At 47.4% G+C, this 21,564-nt stretch overlaps 3 protein-coding genes across 24 annotated transcripts in view; all 3 read right to left on the bottom strand.

Annotated features, from left to right (window-relative positions):
* The window catches only part of LOC118207423 (matrix remodeling-associated protein 8-like), a 20,001-nt gene extending 7,821 nt beyond the window's left edge, over nt 1–12,180 (bottom strand). The window contains exons 1-5 of one of the 2 annotated variants that reach the window (XM_035380981.1): nt 11,885–12,180; nt 6,954–6,980; nt 6,135–6,437; nt 5,399–5,500; nt 4,824–5,282 (exon numbers count right to left, since the gene is read on the bottom strand). In XM_035380981.1, coding sequence (XP_035236872.1) covers nt 4,824–5,282; nt 5,399–5,500; nt 6,135–6,437; nt 6,954–6,980; nt 11,885–11,939 — 946 coding nt within the window. In that variant the 5' untranslated portion in view covers nt 11,940–12,180. The remainder of the gene's footprint in view (nt 1–4,823; nt 5,283–5,398; nt 5,501–6,134; nt 6,438–6,953; nt 6,981–11,884) is intronic. The other variant, XM_035380982.1, reaches the window with a different exon arrangement.
* Nucleotides 12,181–12,863: 683 nt separating this feature from the next.
* Nucleotides 12,864–16,382, bottom strand: aurkaip1 (aurora kinase A interacting protein 1). Of its 2 annotated transcripts, XM_035380985.1 has the most exons (5): nt 16,241–16,382; nt 15,594–15,701; nt 14,750–15,246; nt 13,875–13,985; nt 12,864–13,742 (listed from the first exon to the last, which is right to left on the bottom strand). In XM_035380985.1, the coding sequence occupies exons 2-5, from the start codon at nt 15,643–15,645 to the stop codon at nt 13,737–13,739; spliced, it is 666 nt and encodes a 221-aa protein (XP_035236876.1). In that variant the 5' UTR covers nt 15,646–15,701; nt 16,241–16,382; the 3' UTR covers nt 12,864–13,736. The 2 variants fall into 2 exon arrangements, with proteins under 2 accessions (XP_035236876.1, XP_035236875.1); XM_035380984.1 differs by lacking the exon at nt 12,864–13,742 and having other exon boundaries at nt 13,853–13,985.
* A 1,003-nt stretch (nt 16,383–17,385) lies between these two features.
* LOC118207422 (rap1 GTPase-activating protein 1-like) overlaps nt 17,386–21,564 on the bottom strand; it is a 119,438-nt gene continuing 115,259 nt past the window's right edge. For 18 of the 20 annotated variants that reach the window (XM_035380969.1, XM_035380968.1, XM_035380974.1 and 15 more), the window contains one exon: nt 17,386–20,872. In XM_035380969.1, the coding sequence (XP_035236860.1) occupies nt 20,741–20,872 (132 nt within the window). In that variant the 3' untranslated portion in view covers nt 17,386–20,740. The remainder of the gene's footprint in view (nt 20,873–21,564) is intronic. The other 2 variants (XM_035380976.1, XM_035380979.1) reach the window with 1 other exon arrangement.

Below are 21,564 nucleotides of genomic sequence, written 5' to 3'. Positions count from 1 at the left end.
CAAACGCCAAATAAAAACACTGCAACTGAAAACAGAGCCGCTGCTCTCTGAAGAAACAAGTCAGGGATCAGCTCACACGGACAGTGAGAACAGCCCATAAATACTGCACCCCCATGTAAACAAACGGTCAGGAGTCACAGTGTTGTTACCATAGAGACAACAGAACCCTCTCTGCAGGCCGAAAATCTTGTGAGACCTTCGTTTTTGTCGAGAGGCAGTTTTTGACCATAGTCCTGGCGATAAAATATAAACTTCCCTTTCCTTGTCTGTGTGCACTGGAGCTACAATAGCCCTCAACACACATACACACACGCACGCACGCACGCACGCACGCACGCACGCACGCACACACTCACACACACTCACACACACACACACTCACACTCACACTCACACTCACACGCACTCGCGCACGCGCACGCGCACTCGCACTCGCACTCGCACACGCACACTCACACTCACACTCACACGCACACACACACTCACACTCACACGCACACTCACACTCACACTCACACTCACACTCACACTCACACTCACACGCACACGCACACTCACACTCACGCACACACTCGCGCACACACACACACACGCACACACACATGCACGGACACACACACACACACACCACATGCAGCTATTTGTAGCCCCACCACTGTCCCAGATTCACACCCCTTCAGTGTGACTGTAATTGGAGAGCAGGACCACACTAATGCACGCCACAATAAGTTCCCATTGTTTACTCCCTACAGTAAATACAGTAATCAGGAAGTCCCTGCCCTGGTGGATCTCCCAGCTTTGTAAACTATCTCTGTCCCCACAGCCGATGACACACAGAATCCCAGAACCCCCCCCAAACCTCCACCCCCCCCCCCGGTCCCCAACACAACAGCCAAACATCTAATCAATGCAGAGGCTGTAATTTGCAGCAGCTGCTATTAACATTAACTTTCAGTGCAACAGAATCGGGATGACTAAGACAACCGCATTTTTAAAAATCATTTTTTGGGAACCCCCATTGTGACAGCAACATGTCACAATGCTGTTGATTTTGGGGGGGGTTCCCAAAAAATGATTAAAGAAAATACCCTTGGGAAGCACCTCTAAAAGCCAAAGAGAAACACACTTCCTCAGAATCTGCGTCTCTCACAGAAGATCACTGCGAGTTCACTCTCCATCAGCACTAGCAACTGCTTCTACAGACACAGTCATCCTGTGATTTGAGAAAGTAAAATACCCTTTCCATCCATCCATTATCTATACCTACTTATCCTGGGCAGGGTCATGGGGGGGGGGGTGCTCGAGCCTATCCCAGCATGCATTGGGCTAGAGGCAGGAATACAGGGGAAAGTAAAATATGTGGCGAAATAATTTTCATGTGAGTTTAGAAAATTGTATTCAATGCAACCCTGGTGTGGGGGGTTGTTTTGTTTTATATGATTTTCACTTATTTACATTTACACATTAATGCGCAGTAAAGACAATTATTTAACATTTTCTGAACACGAGTTCACAGTTTAAGACACTACGGATACGAACACTCACAGGTTAGGTCACTATGGATACGAACACTCACAGGTTAGGTCACTATGGATACGAACACTCACAGTTTAGGTCACTATGGATACGAACACTCACAGGTTAGGACACTATGGACACGGACACTCACAGGTTAGGTCACTATGGATACGAACACTCACAGTTTAGGTCACTACGGATACGAACACTCACAGGTTAGGACACTATGGACACGGACACTCAACCCTGACAGCCTGGCGTTGGGCGGAGTCCAGACTGGAGGAGGAGGAGCCGCGGCTGACGGAAGCTGTCACACAGGTGTGTGAGTGGCTACCTGCCCAGGTACGGTCTGGTCCCCACGGTAACGCCCCCCCCCCCCGCTCACACCTGCGGGCTCACACCCGCGGGCTCACACCAGGCCGTTCCACCAACATGAGGACCTGGAACATTCCTCCTGGCAGTGGAAGGACACGCTGTTCCTCCATCGCAGGGGCGAAGGGGACTGACCCACTGAGGCTGCAAAATGGCCTACCTCCGCGTACGGGCAGAGGCGACGGCAGCCAGAGGAGCGGGCGGGAGGAGGAGGAGGAGGGAGGGAGGAGGAGGAGGAGGAGGAGGAGGAGGAGGAGGACAGAGCTCTGTACCGCGCGGTGTAAACGCCACACGCTTTCCAGGATCTCCCCACGGCTAAGTCACGTGACCCAGCCAGAGTTCTCTGCGCGGATGAAAACAGATTCCATCGCTCCGAGTTTAGCCCGGCCTGCAAAAACCCGGCCAACATTTTTCTGTTTATAAAAAAAGCAGTGACCTAGTTTCAGCAGTACAGAGTCCCGCCCACCCAACACCCCTGCCCCTACACCCCCCCATCCACCCCCACCCCTATACCCTATATACACCACGCTCTTTCATGCTACAGCTGACCACATGTTGTACAGATGTAGCCCACTTCCTCCTTCCTAAGGATAAACAAGCTCTTCCCCCCATAGCGAACGGGAGGGGGGAGGGGGAGAGAAAGAAAGAGCACAACCTCTATCGCGCTCCTCTCTAGGGTCTCAGATTTTCAAAATAAACAAATTGTCGTTCCTTGGAGACTTCCAGAAAAAAAAAGAACTTGAGGCAGGAATATATACAGTACAGAGGAAAGATGATTCATTAACGGTCACTCTGGCAGGCTGTTTGATAGCCATAACAGACTCACTTCTGGGCCACAAACATCTGCCCTCTCAAAGCAGAAGTGTGGAAAACAACACAAAACCTTTCACTTCCCACACGCCTCCGTGTCGAATTACGGACAACGCATTTTGTGTTACTTTCGATACAGTCTGTGTAAAACCGTCTCCCTCTGCAACACATAAATTGTATATTTGTAACACAAAAGCAGTAACTTTGACAGAACAAAAGGGGTTGAAAGTAACAAAAGTGGGAATGCGAAATGTGTGTTGGATATTAACCAAGCCGGTAACTAGAAGGGAGATATGGCCAGCTTTCCTTTTCTCCATCGGTAATCAAACAGAAGACCTGTCATGTCCTGTCCTCCCCTTTTGTCTCTCTCCCTCCCTCCCTTTTCTCTCCCTCCACTCGCTCCTTCCCCTCTCCCCCTCTCTGCCCCTGGGTTCCTGTTAAGCTCGTCCCCTGGGAAAGCTCCAGTCTCAGTACGAAAACTCACTGCTGCAGAGGCGGAAAAGGAGCCTCTAGTCCAGTGAAAAGGAGCCTCTATTCCAGTGGAAATGAGCCTCTATTGCAGTGAAAATTAGTCTCTATTCCAGTGAATGCCATTTCATTAGTGCTTTTTGTTCTGCAGAAAACAGTTTAGTGACAAGAGACGACCTCCCTCTCCTGCCACCTCCCTTCTCTCATGTATCTGTGGAGGAGTCCCCAGCTCCCTCTCATTTTCATTTTTCACCCAAATAAAATAAACTCCTCCTCTGCAGAAACCGAAAAACAAACCATTAGGCCCCACTGAGAGAGAGATCTATAGATTTCTTTAATATTCACTGAACGCAACTATTGAATGTTCTTTCTCTTCATAATTACATACTTGATATACTATTTCATGATTAAAGACATCCCACAAATCTGTCATAAACCCCATAATAGATTTTGCAGTAATTATTTTAATTAGAAGATCTTTTATTACCTTTAACTTTGTAATTGTAGCTTCTATAATTGTCATGACAATACAATTGCTATGTCAACAATAAAAGCTTTGTCAATTTATACTGTACAATGTATCACCCCCGTAAAGTGTGGATATTGATAAATTGAGAAAGACAGAAGAGAGAGAGAGAGAGAGAGTTGCAGCAGGAAGACGGAGAGCATGAAACAGAAGGAATTGAGGAAAACAACAAAACTCAGGAATGTTTACTATCCCTCGAAAGAACTCCTCGTTCATGTTTTCCCCGCTACGTTTCTCAGTGTTCATACAAAAAAAAACACAGCGTCATTAAAAAAAATGTTTGCAGATAAATCATAAACTGTTTGGGAGGGAGCAGAAGCTACGCTTGAAGACAAAAACAGGTTTCGACACCGGGGTTCGGGGTTTGGGGTTTGGGCAAAGCACCAGCGCGCCTCCCTCCCCCGCCAGCTGTCCCTGCCAATACACAGAAGGGAGAGGGAACGAAGGAGGGATGGAGGGAGGGAGGGAGGGAGGGAGGGAGCTGTCTGGAAAAGAGGAGTGCTGCTATTACAGACAGTTCACACCCCCAACCCCTCCACCCCATCCGCCCCCCCCCCCCCCCAAATAAAAAGAAGAAAAACCCTCTCACACTGCATTCTGAGGAGAGAAGGAAACATGGCAAGGCAGAGAGAGAGGGGGAGAGGGAGAGAGGGATGGAGGAAGCGAGAGGGGGAGAGGGAGAGAGGTATGGAGGAAGCGAGAGGGGGAGAGGGAGAGAGAGATGGAGGAAGAGAGAGGGGGAGAGGGAGAGAGGGATGGAGGAAGCGAGAGGGGGAGAGGGAGAGAGAGATGGAGGAAGCGAGAGGGGGAGAGGGAGAGAGGGATGGAGGAAGCGAGAGGGGGAGAGGGAGAGAGGGATGGAGGAAGCGAGAGGGGGAGAGGGAGAGAGAGATGGAGGAAGTGAGAGGGGGAGAGGGAGAGAGAGATGGAGGAAGTGAGAGGGGGAGAGGGAGAGAGAGAGAAAACCGAAAACCTTCAGCGGGCCAAAAGTAGAAACTGAAAGGAGGAGGAATGAAACAAGAGGGAGAGGAAGGAAGAATGTCTGAGAAAAAAACTGAGGGACAAAGGGATGGGGGACTGGGGGATGAAGGGACAGGGGGAGGTGGGGGGACGAGAGGGGGGTTCTTACGCGGGCTGTTGTTGGGCATGCTGAGCGGCAGGTCCGAGGGGGGCACCGGGGGAAGGGGGGGGCCCACGATGAGCCTGTAGACGCGGCGCTCGTGCAGGCCGCAGTAGTGGTGCAGCAGGTTGCAGGAGTACAGGCCGCGGTCCGAGGGCTGCAGGTTCGAGACGGTGAGCGAGAAGTCGCCCTGGGCGAAGGCGCCGGCGGAGACGTTCATCCTGCCGTGCAGGAAGTGGGGGCCGTACTCGCGGTGCTCGCCGGACGCGTACAGGTCCACCAGCCGGTCCGCGCCCCCCCGCCGCACCCCCGGGGGCTGCCAGTCCCAGTGCGCCACCTGCTCCTCGTCCTCCCGGCTCGGGTCCATCCACACCGCCCGCCGGTTCACGCACGGCAGGACCACGGTGCTGCCCAGCAGAACCACGAACACGGTCTGCTCGCCGTCCCAGAACCGCTTCTGCTTACGAGCTGGGGGGGGAGGGGGGGGAGGAGGGGGGGGGTTAGAGCAGGGCTACTGTACACGGCAGAGGAGGTGGGCAGCTCTTTAAAAACCCAAACAGGGGTGAAAGGGAGGGGGGTCTTACGTGATTTGGTGACGTTGAGCTGCACCTTCAGGGACTCCTGCAGGTTGCAGTAGTGGTGGTGCAGGTTACAGGTGTAGGTGCCCCTGTCATTTGTCCCCACATCTGCACAGACAGACAGACAGACAGACAGACAGACCGACAGACAAACCAACAGACAGAAAGACACACAGACAGACCAGAGACAGAACACAGACAAACCAACAGACAGAAAGACACACAGACAGACAGACAGGCAGACAGAGCAGAGCCAGACCAACAGACAGAAAGACACACAAACAGACAGACAGACAGGCAGACAGACCAGAGACAGACCACAGACAGACCAACAGACAGACAGAAATATAATTTTACTGGTTTTTAAATCCAACTCATCTGTATGAAACCAGGATACAGAAACCAAAAGCAAAAATCCGAAAGGAAATAATAATGCTTTTTAAATATCCATGTGGAAAAGGACACTGTAATTTTTGGTGCATTACACTCATGCTTTTCCTTCATGCAAACTAGAGCCAGATATGACGTGAGATCAAATAAAATATGAATCAGCTCACTCCTCACACAAACCCAAAATCTCAAACAGAAGGAAAGATTGTATCGAGGAACAAGACATTATTGCCGTAAATAGAAACCGTGCAGATAGCCATTAGTGTGCCATATCTGTGGGATCAATAATGTTAACCAGGACGCACATAATCTGAATGGCAGCTATGCCATTTCGAGAGACAAGCAGACGCACCGCGGATGGTGAGGGAGAAGTTTCCGTTGGCGAAGGCGGTTTTGGACAGGGTGACACGGCCCTTGTTGAAGCCGTTGTAGATGCGCTGCCTCCCGGTGGAGAACATGTCGACGACGCGCTCCACGGAATGCTCGGGCCCGGCGTGGAACAGGTCCCAGTGCACCACGCGCTGCCGGTCCTTCCGCTGGTCTCTGGACCGCACCATCAGCGGGTTCTGGCACTGCAGTACCACCTCCGAGCCCGCGGGGGCGCTGATGTTCCGCGCCTCCGCCACCACGGTCGTCCTCCTGCTCTGCCCCAACACTGACACCGCACACACACACGGGCAGGCACGCACACACACACACACACGCACGCACGCACACACACGCACACACGTGGGCGCAACAAACATATGCACACACACACGCATGCACACAGACATACATGCATACATACATGCACGCACGCAGACACATTTGTACACACAAACACAAACATACACATACAAAACCCATAAGAGTAAATGTGCAGTGTAACACTTACGGGGACTGACTTCAAGACCATTATCAGACTTACAGACTTACACACATACAGTGTTACAGTTGTTTGATTTCCATTTCTTATTCAGCATTATTGACTGCATATATTGTGTAACTTACACGCTCATATATATGTTCTCAGTAATCATAACATCGCTGTTAAACAATGTTAAACATTTAATAAATCCAAGGTTTCCACTGAGACAATGTGGCGTACAGACTGCAGAGCTCTTTGTGGGCATGGAGCAGGATACAGGCTACAGGCAAATAAACAGAGTGGGTTGTCAAGACAACGTACCGTTTGTGAAGAGGATGGCAGCAGAAACTGTAAAATAAGAAATAAAAGATGAGAAGGAAAACCATGCAGCATAAAATGTATAGCACAATAAGTAGTACATTATAGCACAGCAATGGTCAGAAAAAAAAGATATGCACCTCCTTCATAAAGGAGTTATATCGCCACATAACAGCTTCATAAGCTTTGCATAGACACTCATAAATGCTTATTTAAATGAACACAAAATGGCATATGGAATATTTGCGGTTACTGACAAAAGTATTTATGAATGATTAATTTGTGCTTATGTATAAATACGAAGACACAATTGTACATTTAAAGCACATTCAACAGCAGAATAGGCCCTTCTTAAAAATTTCTTACACATCTGTTTGCCACATGCAGACACAGACAAATGCACCACACAGTTCAGCATAAGTCAGTTTGAGCCCAGCAATAAATCTTTTTGTTGTGATATTAATTTAATGATTGAGGAAGGCTGGGGTATGAGAAAATTGTGCTACCTTTTCTAAGTTAGACGTTAAAAGGTATTAGGTCTAATTAAAAACTGGAATAGGGTGTATGTGGGGGGGGGGGGGTCTGTGTGGGGTCATCTTCTAATTCTGCAGAATTTGTGGTGCAGAACAACAGAGAGAAATAAGAACGTATAAAGCAAAATAAATAAACATAAAACGTAAAAATAACACCCTGCTTCTGATCAAAGAACAAAAACAATCAAACTTTCTTTTCTGAGTGAGTTTATGTATGTACATAACACTGACACTGAACATATACGCATGTACCTGTGAAGGACCGATATACACAGTAAGTGTGCTAACGCTAACACTAATGCTAACGTTAATGCTAACGCTAACCCAGAAGCTGTGCAGAGCACAATGCTGCCGTTCTCGCACAGCTGGATTCTGTCAATGCTAATCACACTGAGGACAAAGTGCGGTCAGCTTTCACATGCCTGCTACTGCGTACAGACAGCACAGTCCAGCACACACATCAACTGCACGTCTCTCTGTGCGCTGACGTAAGCATTGGCCAGTTTTCCCAGAAAACAAAAAAACCTTGTAATCTTGCTGCAGTACAGATCTCCATTTCTAAAAAAAAAAAAAACAAACTAAAACTTCCCTTGAACTCCAGCTGAATATAAATCTGCATGAGTGTGAGCTTATACACACACAAGAGCCTCACTGCGTGTGTGTGTGTGTGTGTGTGTGTGTGTAATTGCCTTTTATCTCAAGAGCAGAACAGTTTAGAGACATAAGAGGACAGGAGGGTAAATATAAAACACAGGGTTTGGGAGCCACAGCTGGATTAGGGTGAAGCCCCTCAGCCCAATCCTCATCCAAAATTCCAAGCGTGTGGAAGAGCAGGACAGAGCAAATGGTAAATGGTAAATGGACTGCATTTATATAGCGCTTTTATCCAAAGCGCTTTACAATTGATGCCTCTCATTCGCCAGAGCAGTTAGAGGTTAGGGGTTAGGTGTCTTGCTCAAGGACACTTCGACATGCCCAGGGCGGGGTTTGAACTGGCAACCCTCCGACTGCCAGACAATCGGTCTTACCACCTGAGCTATATCGCCCCCCAAATAATGCACTTACATTCGTGCACCCCCCCGGCCCGCCCGCTCGCAGCCCCCGCCCCGCCCCCCCCCCCCCCCCCCGCTCTGCCCCAGATTGGCCACAGCAGCCCACATTCTCCACCAACGGCGGGTCTGCATGGAGTCAGGGCCGTGACTCCGAGCAGACAGACACCGACGTAAAGATAAAAATAAATAAATAAATAAATAAATAAAAAACCCAGCTGTGCTCGAGGAGCGTTGCCCAAGCCTCTCGCTGATTAGTAAGACGTGTTCGAGGAATCTGAGCAGCACAATTACCCCTATGCTGGGAATGGGGGGGTTGGGAGGCGAGGGAGGGGGGGGGTCAGTGAGTGCACAGTATACTGCACAACATCAGCATTCGGCAACACATGCTGCAGCGAGTTGGGGGGAGGGTGGGGAGTTTACATTATGGATTTTTTTTTAAACAGACTTAGCAGATGCTCTTGTGCAAAAAAGTACAGCTTTTCATTTTTAGCACACAGGTTTACCCAGCTGGTCACGGAAGCTATTGAGGCTACGTGCCCAGCTCAAGGGCACAATAACAGCCAGTCTACCTGGAGACTGAAGCAGCGATCTGTGAGTTACCTGCGGCTCCTGTACCATTACACTGATCTGTGAGTTACACCTGCGGCTCCTGTACCATTACACTGATCTGTGAGTTACACCTGCGGCTGCTGTACCATTAACACTGCACCGCCACAACTGGGCCGAGGAGGTCCTGCAGACGGTGTTCAGCGTGTTTGTTAAATGGCGTGTTATATTACCGAATTACTGCCACAGCTGGGGAGTCCATTTCCTGCAGAGGAATCTAAAAACCGTTCCAACTTCCCACTGGGATCAAACCGGAATCAATTCACATCAACTCAACCGTGTGAGTGTGATCCCAGCGCTTCAGCATTACACAAACCGAACATACATCTGTGCATCATATAAGTAAATAAACGAACCGATTCTTCTTCTAATTAAATTATTTCCTTTCCACCGTCAATTAAGGCCGTAGGAACAAGACGCATGGATTCTTCAGCCAATCAACGACTTGGGTGAATCATGGATGCTGAAACACAACAATAACCAGGGACAGTGGCCCATTCCCACTGTCACGTCTTGTTGTCTATGCTTTTTTTTTTTTTTTTGGTGAGCCCTAAAGGGAGCACACAGCCTGGATGCGTACAGCACCTTACGACCCTGTGGGGATGCGAGGCGCAGCGCAGAAAGGGGAGTGTAGTGTAGTATAACGGTTTGGAAGCTGGAACTGTAACCCGATGGGTGCGGGTTCGAACCTCAGCCAAGGCGCCACTGGGGTACCCTCGAGCGTGTTGAGCAAGACGTACCCCAACTGCTTCGTGAGCATCCAGCTGTATTTAAAGGACTGTATGTAAAGAGACTCAATCTGTGAAAGTCTGTCTGGGTATGAGTGTGTCTGCTAAATGCCAAGATGTAAATAAAAGCAGGAAGGTTAAGGGGAAACTGTGCAATGGGATTGTACAAGATGAGTCTCTGTATTGGGATTGTAGAAGATGGGTCTACAGAGTCTGTGCTGCAGGTTGACTTTGGGAAAGAATTCCATGCTCCGTTGGCAGCTTTATATAGTCTAAAGGAAAAATAAACATTCCGAGACAAATTCCATCATGCCACCCAAAGCCTGTCTGGATCTCTTCCACCCCTATACCCCCCCCCCCCACACACACACACACTCCACACCACCACCCACAAACCTCTTCTCCTACAGTACAGAAAGTCCTAGAAGCTTCACCATCGTCTCCTCTTTACAAATCCCCCAGCATCAGTTCACTGTTAGAACTTTCCAGAAGAGTATATGCTGTATAATTACATAGCTTTGAGGTTAGGTGGCTCGTTGGGTGGGTTGGGGGGTGGGGGGAAAGGGAGGGGGGCACGAAACACTACCACCATACCTCTAACTCAAAACACATTCCCATAAAATCATCAGAGAATCTCAACAGCAGATCACAACCAGGCACGCTCGGCCTCCCCAAGAACAGGAAGAACGGCAGCTTAGAGATGATACAAAATCCATTCACGGTGAAAGCTGCTGTCACTACGGCGCAGTGGCACAGTAAAACATTTTGGACGAGATAAAATAGGACTCCACCAGAACAAAAAAGCAGACATAGCTGATTTAACACCGGGCACTCCGGTGTGCGCACTTGCCAAATATTCACTGCAGCTGTTTGGACATTTTATGTGATCGAGGGCTGTTTTTTTTAAATGCCTGTCGTACATGCTAAGCTAAGACTGCATGGTAATCTAACCGCAATAAAAAAAAGTCTTTCAGTCAGGTTTGCCCTGATAAACGGGACCGATACGGTGCGTTTAGCGCAGAACTCTGTAGAATCCCTCTTTTGGGCACTGCATTTTATCAGACAGCTATTAAAAACTAACTGCATCGTTGACCTCTGCAACGTCTGTTTTTCAACCTGATATTTCACAGCGCGGCCAACGGAAAGTCAATCATCTGCAGCACCTTTCTTATGAATTCACTGCTAGACTGGCTAGTACGCTCGTGACACTTGACGGTTCACTGCCTAAGTCCAGCTCCGTCTCCCCTAAAGCTGAAAAGTAATTTAGGAGATTTAACACGGAGAAACCGTTACGCACGGCGTCTCGCTGTTCTTACACATCATTTATCCTGCAGCATGATGCTTTGTTTACTGAAGTCACACAGGTTAAGAACCTTCCGCGAGACTTTCTAAACCTGTGGCACGATTTTATTTATTCCAGCGCCCCGGCTAGAATTCAGCTCAAGGCCTTTTAGAGATCGCAGGTTATGATGACTACTTTATTCCTACTACTATTTATTGGCTAGATTTTTGTGATAAATAAATACAATTCCGATATGCATTTTAATGCCCACTATTAAACATGGGGTTTCAGGCTGACACTACTTTGGAATTTCCCCCCCCCACAAAAGAAAAAAAAAAAAAAAAAAAATATTTGGAAGACCTCCCTGGAACTTGTGTTCACACAAACGTACGCTGCCTTCATGTTATTCTCATTAGGATGGTCTAAAAAAGGCAGTCCAAAGATAAACGTTTTTTTTGGAACTCTTAGGCTGTTCGTATTGCTGACATGAACATGCACCCAAACGCAATACCACAAACAATACGGTATGATTAAAATCGTCCCATACGCTTCTCTACAAGCACGCGACGGACGCAAGTAACCAGTTTGCATTGTCTCCACGCTCCAAATACATATTAACGCATGGGTGCTAATAACACAAAGACAAAACTTAACTTGCATGCTCTTGCGACTACATAAATAACTCTAGGTACAGAACCACAAACAGGATACATATGATGGGACAAATACTTACCCAGAAACAGCAGGAACAGGCGAATGACACAGGCTGTTGCCGTCTCCATCCCCATCCCTGAACTTGACTTTCAGAAAAAGTAGTAATAAAATAAGTCAAATCAGAGACGATAATTAGCGAGGGGACGCGGAAGCTCTTCGGTCGCTCGGAAGTTGGGATGCTCGGGTAGACTCTCTCAGGTCTTCGAAAGTGCGGTGAAGGTTGAAGACACCTGGGCGCGAGCTGTTTGTCGACCAGCAACAACAGCGGTTCTCCTCCGCCTCGTCACGCAGCGCGGCTCCGCCCGCTACTGCCCCGTTTCTGAAATTCAACTCCTCCGCCGTACTTTAGCCATACCCCCCCCCCCCCCCCCCCCCCCCAAGTTCAGTAACCCTGTTATTATTTCCCCAACACTGGATCACACACAACAATCTTCCGCTCTAAACTCTTTTTTTTTTTTTTTTTTTTACCGTCGACTCTTAATTTCGGGCACGCAACCTATACTGCACGGGTAACTACGGTTACCCCCCTTCACACATCGAGTAATTCATTTTACAGTTAATTTGGAAAACTTTTTCACGCACGTTCATTGCCCCCAGGGGAATAATTTCCGCCACCCGCCCCCCCCCCCCCCCCCCTTCTCACATTTTAATGTGCTATTCGTTTTTATCATAAATAAAGCCAAGCAGGACAGTTTCAGCTGTATTATAAAATTCTCATTATTTATCTGCATAGCACTCAGGGCGCCCAGTGGTTATGGAATATTATCAATAATTATATATATATATATATATATATATATATATACACACACAAAATAAATCACAGGAATCGAAAGCGGCAAGACAGGCTTCAACTGCGAGCTTGCACAACGAGTCCTAAGAACTCAAAGTTAGACGGGTAATGACAATATGGAATATTTCATCGTGTCACGACCGGATTTAAAAAGTAATTCCGATTCTCAATTTAAGGCAGCAAAACTGCAGTTAATAAATAAAAATTTAAAAACCATATCATTTAATTTTGCTGCAATTTCTGTACAAGCACCAGGTCATGTGGTCTGTTTTCTCAAACGACCTGAAAAATTGTTGAAAAAGGACTTCTCCATGTCTCCAGAACAAAGCAGGAATCTTTGGCAAAACTTTTTAATTTTCAACGCTGCTGACCCCTAGCGAATCTTTTGTGTGGTTGCATAACAGTCTAAAAATCTAGGCTAAAGCAAAAGAAAGGATTCATTCTCCTCTCAGCCAAACACAAAAAAAAAACAAATACATTTTTTTTTAAATGGTGATGGCTGTTAACTGAGAACCAGATTAAATCACTACAGCTGGATTATGATTCAGGCGAGAAGAACGGTTTATTTATTTCGGGGATCTCCTGTACACAGTGAGCTTGGCTCGAGAGGACACGTGTAGCACAGCAGGCAGTGCCAGCCTGATGCCCCTCAGTGGAGGCAGTGTGCCAGTCTCTGTACACTCCTAGCTGCTGCTCCTGGGGTGAAATCGTTAGTCAGACTCCAGCGAGCATGTGACACGGTACGGAGGTATGGCGGTTTCCAGGTAGTGCACACACGTGTGTGTTTGTGATGTGTGGTATGGGTGTGTGTGCAGGGGTGACAGAGTACGGCTGGCACAGAGGTCAGACGTATGTCTGTATCTGTGTGTGTGTGTTAAGTGCGTGCGTGTGTGTATGTGTGAGCGGTTGCTACAGAGGTCTCAGTCTCTCTTGATCTGGAGTGTATGTGTGTGTGTGTGTTTGTGTGAGATGGGTTGGTGTGTGTGTGTGTGTGCGCGTGTCTTCGTCTCTCTTGCTCTGGTGAGAGTGTGTGTGTGTGTGTGTGTGTGTGTGTGTGTAAGCGGTTGGTACAGAGGTCTCAGTCCTTCTTGCTCTGGTGTGTGTGTGTGTTCGTGTGTGTGTGTATGTGCGTGTGTCTCAGTCCTTCTTGCTCTGGTGTGTGTGTGTGTGTGTTCGTGTGTGTGTGTGTGTGTGTGTGTGTGCGCGTGTCTCAGTCCTTCTTGCTCTGGTACTGTCGGACGTAGATCTTGGGCGCGCTCCACCCCTCGGGCGCACTTTTCAGTCCTGCGCGAGTCCAGATCCTCTTCAAGTCCCTCTCGAATCGGATCTGCAGCCCAAACAAGCCGGGTCAGCGGGAGGATCGACCCACAACCCTGCCCCTTCCCCCAAAAAACCACCAACACACGGGACGTCCCACACGTCCCTCCCTTAACATTCAGCGGGCAAAATAAGACCCACCACACACTAGCAATCAAACTTCAGGTCTCACCGCATTAGCCTATCACCTGAGCAGCCTGACCCATGACAAGCCTAACAAACAAACAAACAAACACACAAACAAACACACACACACACAAACAAACACACACACACACACACCCATCCACCCATCCACCCATCCATCCATCCATCTATACCCGCTTATCCTGGGCAGGTTCGTGGGGGTGCTGGAGCCTATCCCAGCATGGATAGCTTTATTTAAATGGGAAAGTCTAACATGATGCAGAGGCACTATCAGCTCTTCAAGAGAAACTTTGATGGGGAAAAAAATATGTATCTATAGGGGGAGAAGTCGCACACACATATATGCGCATGCGCACACACACCCTCCACTCTTACTTGTTTTCTCTTCATGCACACAGACAGAGACAGACAAACACAGGTACATACACACACACACACACACACACACACACACACTACGCACACACACACTCACACTACACACACACACTCAGACACAGGTATACGTGCGCATGCGCGCACACACACACACACACTATCCACTACACACACGCTACACGCACACACTATACACTACACACTACACACACACGCACACACACGCACACCCCAGCCCTCCCCTCTTACCTGTTTCCTCTTCCTCCGCCCCTCCATCACCTTCCTCCTGAGGAAGGTGGTGCGCTTCATCAGCTTCTTGTACTTGTGTCGGTTCATCTTTCGCCGGCGGATTTCCAGAACGTTCTTGCAGCTGAGCGGGGTGACGGCGGCGGTGCCCTCCCCCTCCTCCCCCCCCAGGACGGGCTCCACAGCGGGGGGCAGCACCCGGGACCCCCCCTCAGGCGCCCCGTCCCCCAGGGGGGGCTGCTGCTGCGGCTGCTCGGCGCCCTGCAGGGGGGGCAGGGAGTAGCGCAGGGAGAGCCAGCTCTCCAGCGGAGACAGAGACAGCTTCCGGGGCACCAGGACCTCCTCCAGCTCGGGGTCAAGGGTCGTCCAGCGCAGGGGGGGCTGCGGGGTCCCGGCGGAGGCTGCGGAGTAGCGGCAGCCCCCGGCGACCACGGGGGACGAACGCGCGGAGCAGAGCAGCTGCACGGCAACACCGGCTGACTGGGGGATCTGCAGAGCACCTGAACGCGCAGAGAAAACCTTTCTGTTACAAACACCGCGCTCAGAACTAAAGAAGAGGCACAGCAACACATTTTTATACATAGCACTAGTAATTGTGAGGAAATCACCATGTCAGCCTTTCCGTGCATTAGATTTGAAAGGCTACAATCCTGTGCCAGACATACCTTAATATGAGTTTAAGAAATGATAAATAAATGTTAACTTTTATACATATATAAACATGCTCTTTACCAGCTCGAGTTGGATTTAAAACATTGTCTTGCTGCTATGCGTGCTGTTTCTGTCTGTTTTAAGTATACCAAGTGAAATCACGTGTTTTTCAGTACTCCATACTTTAAGGACTCACCTGGGACCCTAGATATAGCATTCAAGCTCAAGGCCGCCCTCGAAAGAAACATTTTGGCGTGCACTGTAATTCGTGTGAATTCATTAGAAGCAAACGGGCCGCCGTTTCCTGGAAGACAACAACACGAACTTACAATCTAGCCGTTACAAAAGAAATTAACAACAGATTCAGAGTGGTTCTGGGCTGTACAGGTTGTAACGATTAACTTTTACGGCAAATTAACCTGCCCCAGATAAAGTGACGAGACTAGCAAACACGGCTAGACTTAAAAGACATTCTGCCTTCACAAACTGTTTAGCTATCCAACGCTCGCTAACTATGATGGTCCATTCTCAAGAGTAGATCGCCTTGCTAGTTAGTTAGCAACTTCATTTAGCCAGAACGTTAACCCAGCGAGCTAGCTAGTTGATGGCTATGATTATGAAATGATTTAACTCAGAGCTAGCTCACTAGCAAGCTACCCATCGACGGCTAACCACGCTAATACAAGGTAACGCCATCTAGCAGCTATCACACAAGAACAATCTAACGTTAACGCTTGCAAAATGGTAGGAGAAAATAAACATTTTCCAGCATACTAAATATTGTCAAACAAACGTGACTAAATGAAATAATAAATATCCCATTGCATAATGAAAATTTCTTACCTAGCTAGCCGGCTAGCCGCTATGAAGCCAACTAGCTACCGAGAGTTGTATTTTCTTAACGTTCAATGTGACTCCGAAGCGTCATTTCCTGTCCGACATCTAAAACTTCCCCAAGACATTCTGTGTTCGGTTCCGCAATGACGATGTCGGCAGAAAAAGCGAATTCACTGCATATGGTTCCAGGACACAGACACGCTATACTACGGTACTACGGCGTACAACAAGAACAACAACAACAACAATAATAATAATAATAATAATGATAATAATAATAATAATACACTTTTGTAGAACGTTTCAGCAAAAGGTAAAAAATAGAGCTTTTCAATAAAGAACTTGCATGTACTAAATTCACGTGTCCCATCCTATTACCAATGCATATCATGATTTCGATATTGTGAATGCACCTCTTTGCAGCCAAGGGCTTTGTCAAAAAATGTTGTATTTTGCCTTGTATTATGAACTCCTGTTTAATGCTGTGTGTGATCTTTGGAGTACTATAATATGGCCTCTGCACTGATGACCTTAAAACGTGACTACTGTGACCTTCCACAATCCCAGACTGAAATTACATTATGTGCAGATATTATGAGGAAGGACATTTGATGCTTCTCATAAAATGTGATATGGTTTATTTGAGAATGATATTCTCTATTTTGGAAGCTAATAAATATTTATTAAACATTTATTATGAACATCAATTTACTTTATCTCCATAAGCGACCTTGCGATTTGTTCTCAGGTCATATATCATGGTGATTCACCCATGGAGTATTAAGAGCTATCATCTGTCTAGCCCAGTCACAGTGCTGCAAGAAATAAGGTCGCAGTATCATTTTATGGTCAGGTGGCCAACATCGGTCAGCTCTTACACAGATTAATTTGTATTTGTCAATATTATGATAAATTATGGTACATTTAATTATCTACTGCAGTCATGACCCGTGTACAAAAGGGGAAATATTTCTTTTTTGCAATCCATCACGAAAGAACTACACAAACTATGAAAACTGAAGTGTTTTTAGCCCTCAGTGCATCTTGAATCCCCGTTACTCCACTCCACAACACATTATAATGGATAAAAAGGCAGTGGTGTACACTGGTGCATGCTGAATAAGACTGAAAAACACTGCACACACAATGGCTCATATACCCAGATTTCTTTATTCCAGTCTTTTTTTTTTATTCCCTCTGGCATTATTTACAAAAGAAAAAAAGAGCAATATTTACAATAAGACTTTGATACAAGAACTCACTTCAGCATTTTAATAACCCAACAGAACACAAATACAATCATTTGAATGGAGGACAGTGTAGTGCAGAGGTGGGTTGGTGACAGCTTCCGTTTGGGAAGGCCAGCTGTCCGGCGGTCAGTAGAACGGATGGATATGCGCTTCGCTCTACGCCCAGGTGGAGCTACCACACCATAACACGGGAAAACAGATACCGCACAAAATAATGGCCATGTACAAGTTCTTTACACTAGAGGGCGCCACAGGCCTATACGCGGTTTAGAAATCTTGAAAGCATCTAGTCGGTCTACTTAAAAACCATAAAACATTCATGACACCAGCGTAAGAAGCTTCACAGGACACAGATTAATCTTACTGATATTGCTAGTCTGTTACCACTGCTTTTTATGCATTACGGAGAAGGTCAAGACTTCTATGATAATTTGACACGATTCATTCTGGAATTGCATTGAATGTTTCGTTTGGCTTCCAGTAGATAAAGTGATATTTCAAGACAAGGGCAGTGACCCAATTCGTAGCATTACATTAACATAGTGCCAGGCCTGTCTTTGATGCCTGTCTAAAGCCTCGTCGAATCAAACGACGGTCAAACGCGTGCCTTCGCTGACATCATACAGGGAGGTGAGAGGACGATGGTAAGGAGTCACGCGAGGAATGGTTTGTTTATATATAAACCGCCTCAGTTCAAATGTACACAGTCTGAATGAGTTTTTCAGGATCGCGCGGCGCGCTATATAAGCTAGCTTCAGTCAGGATGTCCACAGATCTGATACGGGGGTGGAAATAAACGCACATTTCGTCTTTTTCGTGTCTCGCAAAAAACCTCCATCCATCCATCTGCTACGGGATATAAAGTCAAATGATCAGTAACAATAAAAAGGGTTGGTTGGTCATTATCCTCCAAATAAATAATCATAAAATCATACTTCTTTTTTTGTTGCTGTTGAAAATATTCATAATGCAAGGCAATTCTCCATAGACATTTTATGGTACCAAAGCTATAGACATATCCTCCTCCTTATGGCTTAAATGCTAAAATGATCACATTAGTTCTACATTCAGACTGATTGCTACTCTGGTGTTTTTTATGTTTGCTTGTGTTTTTTTTCTCACTTATAGCCATGGCAGAGGACGTTAATTCGTTTAAAGGCAACCTCAAAGAACTTCACAGTATCGATGTTACATTTCTATGTTTATTTAGTGCACAGTATTTTTTTGTTTGTTTTTTTGGCCTCGTCTTGGGCGGCCACACTTCATGCAAAGTAAACGAAAGGTCAATAATCGCACAATAAAATAAAACACAGCTACACCTGCTGTTTCGGAGGTCAAACTGACTCGAGTGAAAAGCATAAACCACCACCACCGCCCACCATAATGGACTTTAGCTGCTATAAAATGGAACATCTCATTAAGAATCCATGTTTGTGTCCTTAGTTTGAGGTGCGAAGCTGCAGGCTGGAGGAGTAGGGCTGTCCGTAGACCACACAAACAAGGCCCCTTCGCTAAAGGTCTGGTCCAGCGTAGCTGCAGCTCACGTAGAATCACAAACATAAATGTTGTCACACACAATATGTACATCTGAAAAGAACACATACAGTTAAACTGAAATACACAATTCACAATTCAATTTAAAAAAAAGTAAAGTTTATATGCGTGTCCTCAGCAGTAGTTACTCTGGATTGGAGGATCCCTGCCCAGGCATTGACAGGGTTTGTGGAGACAGGCACTGCCCAGTAACAGCCTACGTAATGCCAATCAATCACCTCAACCACTCCCCCCCACGCCTGCACACCTGTGATTCACCTGCCCCACAACACACAGCGTGTGTTTTAAACAAACTGCCACCGTTAACTCGAAAAAAACAGCCGACGGTCGTCTCCCAGAGTGCTTCTGAGAAAACCCTGTCTGCAGAGTCACATCAGAGCCAAGATTTCACCCTGCCTGAGTGAATGGTTCACGAGCATCTGTTTAGAGAAAAAAGCTCAGCCTCAGGCTGTCCTCTTACAAATCACTTTTAAAATATTCAAAACACAACAATCCTCCGGCCTGCAGTTAGTTACTCCATTGTGGGGTGTAGCAGTTTGGGCAGGTTCCTTAGTGCTGGGCAGGCTAGTGTAACTGACACCCGGTAAGCCCCTGTGGCCCAAAACTGTTGTGAGATTTTGTCAAATTGTGTCAGGTGCGTTGTTGTGTCAGGTGACCTGTCTCACAGGGCTCGATGGGGCCTTCTGACCTCACCGTGAGCGTCAATCACTGCAAAACCGTGAGAGTCTGTTTCCCCAAAAAACACCTTAACCCCCCATAAGCCTGTTAAGTGTGAAACACAACCAGCATCTGTACACTTATAATAAATATGCGAGGCTGGGGTTGCCTGCGTGTTTAATTTAATCAGGCCAGAGAGGTTAATGAATGCAGTAAGGCTTACATCATTGTACCATATTGGTAAGGGCAATAGTATCTGCTGTACTACTCTATACCAACAGATTGAGATTTGGGCCTCTGTCCTTGAACCCCTCTTATCAGTAGACAGACAATGAGGACATTCACTTGTGAATAAATTATATCCAACATCATTGGTACCAGTTGTAACTAACATCTACTCTGAATACACAGTGCTGCATTTGGGTGATAAACTGTACACGTGCGTTGGCGATCAATGGAAAGAGATTTAAAGTCGACCGGACCGGGTCGTCCCTTGGCTGTTTAAAAAGCGGACCTGGCTCTGTTTGGACGTCGTGTTAGACAGGCCACTCCTCATCGTACCGCCATTCACGCGCCGGACGCTGCGTCTGGACGGACGGCCTCCACGCGGAGTCCAATGGCATGGCGTCTCCACCCTGTGCGACCTGTACTCTGTACGCCTGATGATGCTCCACGAAAAAAAAAATCACGACGACGTGTATCTACTGCCATCTACTCCACGAACAAACTTCCACCGACTGACAGAGTAAAGAAAAAAGATTTTTAAAGATTTTTTTTTAAAAAAGTGCTGTTTTCAGGAAAGCCGTGTCAGGCCCGAAAGGAAGGAAAGGAGGAACGAACGAGCAAGCGGACGATCACACGAACATGCGAGCGAAACGGACGAACGGCGGGGGAAAAAAACGATCACAGTGCAGATGTGGCCCCTCCCCCCCTCTCCGTCCCCCCTAAGCGTGCTGCACAAGGCCTGCTGGGAAATGGTGTTCGCAAAAGGAGGTGCGCGGAGGGCCGAGGGTACGCGTTCACAGTCTCGATCCGTGCGCCGGGCTCACGGCCCCTGCTGGTGGCGGGGGTCGGTCTCATCCTCCTCCTCCTCCTCCTCCTCCTCGTCTTCGTCGTTGGTGGTGCCAAAGATGCGCGGGCGCCTCGTCTCCTGGAGGGGGTGTTTCCGATGGGAATGCTGTCGGGACGGACAGAGAGGCATCGGGGGTCAGACAGGTGCCTTCCTCCAGAGAGGTCAGGGGTCAAAGGTCACTTTATTACTGAAATACTGCATGTGAACCCGCAATACAAAAACACCAGCGGGTGTGACCTCAAGTCCCCTCTTCAGCTACTGCTGCACCATCAGCATCAGCATAACAGTGAAGGCCACAAATGAAGCAGAACTCCTGATAATGTTCCAATGTTCTCGCCATTAAGAACACGACTACCTCCCACACTACAGGCTACATAGCATCCCTGCAGTGCTACATAGCACAGTACAGGCTACATATCAGAGTGCAGGCTACATAGCACACTGCAGTGCTACATAGCACCCCACAGGCTACATATCAGAGTGCAGGCTACATAGCGCATTACAGGCTACGTAGCTAATTACAGGCTACATAGCACACTGGGTCTTAGCACACTATATGCTTCGGAAGAGAGCACATGCTCGTCTGTGCTCTCCTGAATCAGTAGCGGAGGTTTGCTGCAGTAAGTGCGGATAAATACAATAGTGGAGTTCCAAATTGAGGACAGAAAAGTTGGGAAAATAAAAATGCTGTTTATAAACATATAAACCAACTCTGGCAATAACATTTAACAGATCATAAAACCTTTTTTTATGTAGTACTAGTGCTGTACGCCACAGAAGGGCACCATACATTAGCA

Source organism: Anguilla anguilla, chromosome 11 (assembly GCF_013347855.1).
Source record: "Anguilla anguilla isolate fAngAng1 chromosome 11, fAngAng1.pri, whole genome shotgun sequence".
In the NCBI taxonomy this organism is placed as follows: domain Eukaryota; kingdom Metazoa; phylum Chordata; class Actinopteri; order Anguilliformes; family Anguillidae; genus Anguilla; species Anguilla anguilla.
This window is presented reverse-complemented; position numbering and strand designations above follow the sequence as displayed.